The 10,730-nt window shown below is 36.1% G+C and overlaps 1 protein-coding gene across 1 annotated transcript in view; it reads left to right on the plus strand.

The window, feature by feature from the left end:
- The window catches only part of LOC107600807 (eukaryotic translation initiation factor 4 gamma 1-like), a gene marked incomplete at its 3' end in the record, with an annotated part of 53,031 nt that overhangs the window by 4,568 nt on the left and 37,733 nt on the right, over nucleotides 1-10,730 (plus strand). Inside the window, exons 3-10 of the mRNA XM_016292775.1 lie at nucleotides 609-701; nucleotides 2,001-3,096; nucleotides 4,462-4,544; nucleotides 4,811-5,006; nucleotides 7,463-7,543; nucleotides 7,666-7,799; nucleotides 8,538-8,657; nucleotides 9,891-10,280. Coding sequence (XP_016148261.1) covers nucleotides 609-701; nucleotides 2,001-3,096; nucleotides 4,462-4,544; nucleotides 4,811-5,006; nucleotides 7,463-7,543; nucleotides 7,666-7,799; nucleotides 8,538-8,657; nucleotides 9,891-10,280 — 2,193 coding nt within the window. The remainder of the gene's footprint in view (nucleotides 1-608; nucleotides 702-2,000; nucleotides 3,097-4,461; nucleotides 4,545-4,810; nucleotides 5,007-7,462; nucleotides 7,544-7,665; nucleotides 7,800-8,537; nucleotides 8,658-9,890; nucleotides 10,281-10,730) is intronic.

Below are 10,730 nucleotides of genomic sequence, written 5' to 3' on the forward strand. Positions count from 1 at the left end.
GAACTCTCTCTCTCTCTCTCTCTCTCTCTCTCTCTCTCTCTCTCACTGTTTTTTCTTCCCTCCTCTCCTGTACGTGAGAGCGAGAGTTTGAGGCCCACATCGGCCCAGGCAGTCTGCCCACTTTAGTGTGTCCGAGTTAGGCTGAGTTTAAACTCCAGCCCCAGGATGAGCCGGGCCTAGCAGAACTCAACCTCTCCGACCGAGGGGAGGAAGGTAGGGAATGTGCTGCCTTGTGTGTGTGTGTGTGTGTGTGCGTGTGTGCGCGCGCGTTTGCCTCTGAGGGCTGGCGAGTCAATGGTAAAGTGCAGATAAGTTGGACAAACAGTCAGATTTGAGTTTGTGCGAGGAAAGTTTCCAGGCTGTTGTGCAATTTACTTCTTTATTAGGTGCTGCAGTGTGTGTGTGTGTGTGAGACATTCGTATCATATTTTGTCTCACAGCACTGAGAAATGCTTCTTGGGTTAAATCACTCGCTGATATCGTTTTTCTCTTGTTTATATCGTGACTTATTTGTGCTTTAGTCTTTTCCATGTGCTGCATGTTAAAGTCTCTCTCTCTCAGCCATGTTCTCATTTCTTCTGTTACGTGTGCTAAATGTCTCTCTCTAGATCAGGATCAGAGACCCTAATCAGGGAGGACGTGACATCACAGAAGAGATCATGTCAGGAGGTCGCAGTGGCTCCACACCCACGCCTCCACAGGTAATGAACACACACCTGAACAGCTGAACCAAGACAATCATCGCTTCCTCATCATTTACTCACACTCATAGCAGTACAAATGACTTAAAAGTGAATGTTTTGCATAAACTAAAAATTAACATGATTTGTTATTTACTCACTCTCATTCCAGTTCAAATGACTTAAACTAAAAGTGAATGTTTTGTCATTTACTCTCATTTTGTCAGTCTAAATGACTTTTTAATTTTTGCATGAAGTAAAAAATAATGCTTTATCATCATTTACTAACTCGCATGTCGGTCCAAATGACTTATAAATAATAATTCATTTTTGCACTAACTAAAAATTAAAGGTTTCGTCACTTTACTCGCTCTCATGTTGGTCTGAATTACTTATTAATAATTTTCATTTTTGCATTAACTAAAATTAACATTTTGTTGTCATTTTCTCACTCTCATGTTGGTTTTCATGATTTATAAATGATTTAAATTTTTGCATAAGCTAAAAATGAACGTTTTGTCATTTACTCTCATGTTGTCAGTCCAAATGACTTTTTATTTTTGCATAAAGTAAAAAATAATTTCTCGTCATTTACTCATGTCAGTCTAAATTACTTCATAATTTTCATTTTTGCGTAAACTAAAAATTAACATTTGTTCATCATTTACTCACTCTCATGACAGTCCAAATGACTTATAAATAATAATTCATTTTTGCATTAAATAAAAATTAATGTTTTGTTAATTAACTCACCCTCATGTTGGTTTTAATGATTTATCAATAATTTAAATTTTTGCATAAACTGAAAATGTTTTGTTGTCAGTCTAAATGAGTTTTTAATAAATTTTTTCAATTGACTTTTCAGATTTTTTAGCGTAAACTAAAAATTAACATTTCATCATTATTTACTCACACTCATGTTGGTCTAAATGACTTGTTAATATAATATTTTTTTTTTTTGCATTCAAAATCGATGTTTTGTCGTCATTTACTGTCATGTCAGTCCAAATTATTTAGAAATAATTTTCATTTTTGCATGAAGTAAAAATTAACATTTCGTTGTCCTTTCCTCACATCAGTCCAAATAATTTTTTTTTAAAAGTTCCTAAACTAAAATGAATGTTTTGTCGTCATTTACTCAATCACGTCAGACCAAATTACTTATAATTTTCATTTTTCTGTAATAACTCTCATGTTGACTTAAATAATTTATAAGTAATTTTTGCATAGATTAAAAATGTACATTTTGTCATTTACGCACTCAGTCCAAATGACTTTACAAATAATACATTTTCATTTTTACTTAAAAATCGCGCAAAGCCCAATGGTGACAATGCCACACCTGCAGTCGCCATGACAACCAGAGTGGAGTTTCCCATCCCTCCAGGCGAAAGCCCGATACCCGATGCCCTGCCGACTCCGCCCCCTACCAGTCCGATAAGCGATACGGTAGATGCTCCACCCCCAGCGCCTGCAGACGACACCCACACAACGCCCACTGTGGTGGAACCACCCGCCTCGAACGGTGCCGAAGCCACACCCACTACAAGCAAAGAGGAGGGGCCTGTGACTGTAACACTGCTTGTCGCTGCCCCCCAGGCGGAGCCTTCACTGGAATCACCAATAGTGCAGCCCGAAGAGCTCCAGCTGTTCAACGGCGTCCCAGCAGGCTCCGCCCACAGAGACATCAGTCCTATCGCCGAGCCGGATGTCGCGAAAGAAGCGCTGCCGTATACCGCCGATATTTCTGATAGGATGGTCAAAGAAATCCCTTCTCAGGTTGTCAAGGAGACTCCCGTTGAAGTTAAGGAAGTGCTAGCCCCTGTTTTCAAGGAGCCTACTCCTCCGGTTGTCAAGGAGACCCCCGCTCCTGTCGTCAAGGAGCCTACTCCTCCGGTTGTCAAGGAGACCCCCGCTCCTGTCGTCAAAGACATGGCTGCTCCTGTCGTCAAGGAGACCCCCATTCCTGTCATCAAGGAGACCCCCGCTCCTGTCGTCAAGGAGACCCCCGCTCCTGTCGTCAAGGAGACCCCCGCTCCTGTCGTCAAGGAGACCCCCGCTCCTGTCGTCAAGGAGACGGCTGCTCCTGTCGTCAAGGCGACCCCCGCTCCTGTCGTCAAGGCGACTGTCCCTGTGGTTGCCAAGGAAACACCTACACCTGTTGATGCGGAAACCCGTCAGAAGGTCACCCAGGAGGCTGTTGTCAAGGAAATGCATGTTGTCACGGAGACCCCTGTCGAAACTCCTCCTGTCATCGAGGAAACACCTTCACTCGCTGCCAAGGAAACCCCCGAACCACTTTTCAAGGAAGCCACTGACCCTTCAGAGGTCATTTCTAAAGCCACGCCCCCTCCGATGGAAGGGCATGAGGACACGCCCACTACACAGACCACTCCCTCTGAGAGTTCTATGCAAGGTATGAGTCGTAAGGCAATCGCACACTAGCATACTACTGTTACTATTTTTATCATTTGTATGCTAGTATGTGAATCCAGATGTTGTCAAATGTACATAGTGCCAGTTTTTTCATTTACAGTTATAGTATTTATTAATATTTTGAATTAACTTCTATTTTATATTTTATAGTTTATTCTATTATATTAAGTTTATTATATATATTTTTTTTCATTTTCCAATTTTTAGTTTAAATTGAAGTAATTTTTTTATTTAGATTTATTTTTATTTCAGTTTGTTTTAACTAGTATTGCAACTTAACATTTTGAAACGTTGCCATGGCAACTAACTGAAATAAATGATTAAGTATATTTGATGTTTTTCATGGAATATTTCTGTTATTTCAGCAGTTTTAGTTAAGCATAACACTACATGTCTGAGGTGTTGCCACAAGGGGAGCTATAGTGTGCATTGCGTAAACTAAAAATTTATGTTTTGTAACCTATTATAGTACCGGTGCAATTTTAGTATTATTCATGCACACTTAAAGTATTTATTAATATTTAGATTTTATTTATTTTGTATGTATTTGTTTTACAGTTTTTATTTTAAATTTAGTTTTAGTAATTTTATTATAAAAAATTTTTTTTTTTACTATTTCAGTTTCCGTTTTAGTAACTTTAGTACTTAGGCAACCATTTTAAATGTTGCCTTTGGCAACTAACAAAAAATGTGTGTTTCGTTAAATATTTTATTTCAGATTTCAGTAGTTTTAATTTTTAGTTGTATTTAAAAACAGCAACACTAAGTACTTGGTATGTTGCCACAAGGGTAGCTGTAGTGTGCTTTGCGTAAACTAAAAATTATTGTTTTGTAACGTAGTATAGTAATTTAGTATTATTTAAATATGATTATAGTATTTATATTTTGAAAAGAAAAAAAAAAGTTTAATTAATTTTTTAAAGTTTATTATATATAGTCTTTTTAAAATGTTTTTATTAAGCTTTATTTTTATTTTAGTTTATGGTTTAGTAACTTCAGTACTTCAAGAAATTAGAAATGCCTTGGCAACAGTGTTTGTTGGATGTGCACTTCAGAATCTCGCCGCAAAATAGTGGATCATTTTGGGACTTTTTGCATGCTATTTTATGAATGCTGTTAATTCAGTCATATTATTTTGTTTCGCCTACTACGTAGTAGGGAAGTACGGGATTTTGGATGAAGCCTAAATTGTAAACCAACAGTTAATGTTTGCATAATTGCGTAAGAGTATGTTTCTGGCCTGAAGCTTCTTTGTGTTTTATATCATGGCTAGTGGAGGCTGTTGATGTCTGTTTGATTTCATAGTGCATTTATTTTCATGCTCAGTCTGTTTGTGTGTTTGCAGTGGTTTCTGTGCCAAAGAAAAAGAGAAAAATGAAAGACCTGAACAAGAAGGAGGCGGGAGATCTGCTTGATGCCTTTAAAGAGGTCTGTGAATGGTTTGAGGCCAGAAACTGTTTCTTTGTATTCAATAATAAAGTAGTTCAAGGCCTGTACATTTACAGTTTATGCAAAGCTACTGGAATTGCTGTGAGCGATGTGGATCCAAGACTTTCTGAAACTACAGATTTCACAAAATGTTACAGATTTGACTTTCTTCTAGTATGGAGCGATTCTGTGTGATAACGTGAGGGATAATTAAAATATGTCTACATAGGATTAAGGTGAAAGTGACCCGTTATCTTGTTTTAAAGCCCACACCCCCTGAGCCAGAGGCCACACCCCCAGTGAAGGCGGAGCCTGAGAGCCCCGCCCCCGTGGTCCCGCCCCCTGCAGAGGACGTGGATGAGACGTGGGAGGAGAAAGAAGATAAACTTGATGCTGAAAACATCAAACCGCAGAGTCCCACCCCGAGTTCTCCCACCGAACAGAAATACCAGTATAAAGAAGGTAAATCAGGACTCTACATATGAGTTTTTGCAGCGTTGAGTAATGTATCGCACACACGTGTTGATTCCTTGAATGCAATGTTAATCAGAATCCACTCACTGCTCAAAATACTGGAGTTTTGTTCATTGCTGAGTTATGCAAGCTCACAAATCCTCTCGTTATAACAAACAAAGTGTAGACAGGGTGTAAATAAGAAATGCAGTGTAGAGAGCTTCATTGTTTATAACGCAACTTTGTGAGATCGCGATGAACTGAAGTGAGTGACAGCTTTTAAAGATTATTAAGGGAGTTTGCAAATGTGATATTAAATTCATACAACAGTTCAATAAACGATAAGTTCATATTAAGTGACATGCATTGTATGACTTTAACAATATTGTCAGATTTTGCCAAGATTTCGTCAACGAGAATGGTTTCAAACAAAGTCACAGCCGAGCCGCTGCGCATCTCCAAGCAAACAAAGCGGCGTTTTTAAATGAATCTTTAAATGATTTGATGATTCAATTACCTACTCATTCATAAAGACAGTCACTTGCTTCGTTCCTGAATGAATCAGCCGTTCAAACGAATCAATTGAATGAATGATTCAGTGATCAAATCAGTGATTTGCCGCCACCTGCTGGCAGTTTTATTTAGATTTTTAAAGTATCTTTTCTATTATTTAAATAATTTCAATCTCAAACTATAATCTCACAACATTGTTATGAATTTAAAACACCCATGCCGTTTTTTTTTTTATTAGAAATTTTGGAAAAGCTTATAAATATAGATTTTTGAATTTGACATATGACATACTTTTAAAAAATGCATTAGAAAGAATAAAAAAAATGCCCCTGTAAATCACGTTAAGGAGTCAAATATTACTTTGTAATGGGAAGGCTAATTTCTGTTATTGATCAGGTGCTCCTTAAATTTTTTTAGATTAAAGAAGAGTAAGCGTAGCACCCTGTAAATGAGCATCTGATTCATAAAGATTATTAAGGGAGTTTGCAAATGTGATATTAAATTCATACAACAGTTCAATAAACGATAAGTTCATATTAAGTGACATGCATTGTATGACTTTAACAATATTGTCAGATTTTGCCAAGATTTCGTCAACGAGAATGGTTTCAAACAAAGTCACAGCCGAGCCGCTGCGCATCTCCAAGCAAACAAAGCGGCGTTTTTAAATGAATCTTTAAATGATTTGATGATTCAATTACCTACTCATTCATAAAGACAGTCACTTGCTTCGTTCCTGAATGAATCAGCCGTTCAAACGAATCAATTGAATGAATGATTCAGTGATCAAATCAGTGATTTGCCGCCACCTGCTGGCAGTTTTATTTAGATTTTTAAAGTATCTTTTCTATTATTTAAATAATTTCAATCTCAAACTATAATCTCACAACATTGTTATGAATTTAAAACACCCATGCCGTTTTTTTTTTTATTAGAAATTTTGGAAAAGCTTATAAATATAGATTTTTGAATTTGACATATGACATACTTTTAAAAAATGCATTAGAAAGAATAAAAAAAATGCCCCTGTAAATCACGTTAAGGAGTCAAATATTACTTTGTAATGGGAAGGCTAATTTCTGTTATTGATCAGGTGCTCCTTAAATTTTTTTAGATTAAAGAAGAGTAAGCGTAGCACCCTGTAAATGAGCATCTGATTCATTTCAAAGGTGTGTAACGTAATTATTCAGATCGATTAGTCAGTTACAGATTATGGTTGAAAATTAGTGACAGATATATTGGTCAGGCCAATTAATTCTAATGACGTGATTCTTGGGTAGCTTCGCGAAATCAACAAGGTGTGTGAAAAAGACAAAAATACTCTATGGACACAGAAACTGGAAAAATTAGATGAGTCAAATAATCAAAATATGAAGTTTTCACCAAGATTTGAAAACAAATAAAAAATTTCAATTTATTTTTCTCATAAAAATTGTAATTGCAATTGTTTTTTTTAGTTTAAATGCAGTTTTCAATAAATTGCCTATTCTCTATTTTTTGTCTCTTGCTCCTGTTTCTTCTTTCGGCATTTTGAAGCAGTACTTACAGCCTGGTTACAATCCACCAGCGCGAAATGCGAATACTTGTAATGTTTCCTCCGGTCTTAAGATTTTGTTCAGGAGTGTATTTTTATATATGCATTCTTTTATATATGCAGGTTATTATTGTTAACTAAAACAAAACCAAAAAAAATAAACGTTTTCATCACTTTAAATAAAAAATAGAATAAAATATTTAAAAAACTACATTTTCTGTTTAATTTAACTTGATGTACTAAAAGAACTAAAACTGAAATAAAAATGAATTAAAAAAAAAAGCTATGTTGGCATTAAATAATACTAGTGCTGGGCAACGATTAATCGCATCCAGAATATTTACTGTGTATATTTATTATGTATATATAAAGACACACATACAGTATATATTTTGAAAATATTCACATGTATTTACAGATCAACTTGATGCTGAAAACATCAAACCAGAGAGTCCCACCCCGAGTTCACCCACCGAACAGAAATACCAGTATAAAGAAGGTAAATGAGGATTGATAAACTGTCCATTTAAAAAAATTGCATTATATGCATAATCATGAATTGGGTTTTATCATTTGTTGAGGAAACCGAATCGCTAATAAAACTGTCCTTGTTTCCCGCAGAACAATGGAAACCGCTGAGCCCCGAGGAGAAGAAGAAATACGACCGAGAGTTTCTGCTCGGCTTCCAGTTCATCAGCGCCAGCATGCACAAACCTGAGGGTCTGCCGCAGATCTCAGACGTGGTGCTGGATAAGGTAGCTGAAGCTTACACACACACACACACACACACACATATACACATAGACATACACATACACACATTCACTCACTCACTCACGCACACACTCACTCACTCTCTCACACACACACACACACACACTCTCTCACACACACACACTCACTCACACACACACACTCACTCTCACACACACACACACACACACTCTCTCACACACACACACTCACTCACACACACACACACACTCACTCACTCACTCGCACGCACGCACGCACGCACACACACACACACACACACATACACATACACATACACACATTCACTCACTCACTCACTCACTCACACACACACACACTCACACACACTCACTCACACTCACTCACACACACTCACACTCACACACTCACTCACTCACTCACACACACACACTCACTCTCACACACACACACACACACACACACTCTCTCACACACACACACTCACTCACACACTCACTCACTCACACACACACACTCACTCTCACACACACACACACACACACACACTCTCTCACACACACACACTCACTCACACACTCACTCACTCACACACACACACTCACTCTCACACACACACACACACACACACACTCTCTCACACACACACACTCACTCACACACACACACTCACACACACACACTCTCTCTCTCACACACAGACTCACTCACACACACACACACACCTGATGCGTTGACATGGTTTATTCTCTCTGCAGGCCAATAAAACTCCTCTGCGGCAGCTGGATCCGAGTCGTTTGCCCGGCATGAACTGTGGTCCAGATTTCACGCCTTCGTTTGCTAATCTCGGCCGTCCGTCAGCCGGGGGGCGTGGCCCGGTCAGTTACCATGGCAACCTCACCGGAACGCATGCTTTTGTGTTTATATTTTACAAAATATTTCATTAGACTGTACTGTTTTTAATGTAAATAGACAATATTTTTATTCAGAGGAATGTTTAACTTTTGGATTTTAAAAGAGTATCGCCTGAATGTGTTTTAGAATTTTTTTTAATAAGTTATTTTAATTATTATAATTTTTTTATAATAATAGTCTTGCTGTTGCCATGGCGTTAAAATATAAATAAATAAATTATTATTTTAATAAAATAAATTATAATGTGTTTTATTTTAATTTATAAAATTTTTAATGATAGCCTTGCTTCTGTCATGGTGGTAAAAATTATAAATAAAGAAAAATAAATAATTTATAATTAATTTTACTAAAATAATGATAAATTATTTATTTATTTATTTTATATACAATAGCTTTGCTGCTGCCATGGTGCTAAAAATAATAAATTAATTAAAAATAAATACATTTTATTTATTTAAATTTGCCCACATTATTTTATATAATTAATCATAAATAATTTATTATAATTATTTTTAATGACAAATAGTAAATAATTAATTTAAAAAAAAATTTATTTATAATTTTTTTCAATAAAATAACTGATAAATAATTTATTTTAATTATTAATTTATTTAATTTAATTCATTTAAAATTGTATAAATTAACTTGCTATAATTAAATTAATGAATGGTTTATTATTTATTAAATAAATTATGAATTTAATTCATTTATATATTTTATTGCTGCTGACATGGCATTAAAAAAATAAATGAATCAACATAAATTATAATTTATTTTAATAAAATTATAAATAAAAGTATAGATAAATACTAGTGCTGCCAAACGATTAATTGCGATTATTCCCATCCAAAATAAAAGTTTTTGTTTACATAATATATATGTGTGCTGTCTAATTATTATGTATATATAAATACACACACATGCATGTATATATTTCAGGAAAAATTTGTTTATATATTAAATACATTTATTTATAATAAATATTATGAATATAAACATGTACATATTTTCTAAATATATACTGTATGTGTGTGCATTTATATATACACATAATAAATATACACAGAACACATATATTATGCAAACAAAAACTTTTATTTTGTATGCGATTAATCGCGATTAATCGTTTGACAGCACTAAGAAATATAATAAATGTAATTTATTTTATTGAATATAATCTTTCTCTGTCACACTAGCCGTCTGGTCTGAGCGGTCCTCGTCGTTCAGGTCAGGGTCAGCGCGGGAAGGAGCCGCGGAAGATCATCGCGAGCGTTTCCCTCACCGAAGACGTGCAGCTGAATAAAGCGGAGAAGGCCTGGAAACCGATGGGGAAGCGCAGCGGCCGCGCCGACGAGGACGAGCCCGAGCCCGACTTCCTGACGACGCAGGAGCTGTTCAAACGCGTGCGGAGCGTGCTGAACAAACTGACGCCGCAGATGTTCCAGCCACTGATGAAGCAGGTGACGGAGCTCACCATCGACACCGAGGAGCGTCTGAAGGGAGTCATCGACCTCATCTTCGAGAAGGCCATCTCTGAGCCCAACTTCTCCGTCGCCTACGCCAACATGTGCCGCTGCCTGATGGGGGTGAGTGTGAGCCAAACGCAGCTCTGCTTTGTAGGGCTGCACGATTATGACAAAAATAATAATTGTCGATTATTCCCTTGAAATTGTAATTGCGATTATTAATTACAATTATCACAATTTACATTGAATGATGTTTATACCATTGTTTGATGCAACGGCATGCCGTATTTTTATATGAAAATAAACAAGCTGAAAACACTGTAACTGAGAAACCTTTAGTGCTTTTCTATAATATTAAGCTTCAAATGTCAAATATACATCGGATTGGTTTCTTCTTTAAATTATAAAAAAGTACAAATATGAATTGTATTATAATGTTATATTAAAACTAAAATTAAAATAATGGGAAAAAACCCTTAAGATAACAAAGCATCTTAAGCACTCAGAATAACATAAGTGGACTTTGAACGAGTAATTGCCGCTTTGAACGATTACGTAATTGTGGCATCC

This window comes from Sinocyclocheilus grahami, unplaced genomic scaffold, assembly GCF_001515645.1.
Source record: "Sinocyclocheilus grahami isolate Dianchi unplaced genomic scaffold, SAMN03320097.WGS_v1.1 scaffold292.1, whole genome shotgun sequence".
Classification (NCBI taxonomy): domain Eukaryota; kingdom Metazoa; phylum Chordata; class Actinopteri; order Cypriniformes; family Cyprinidae; genus Sinocyclocheilus; species Sinocyclocheilus grahami.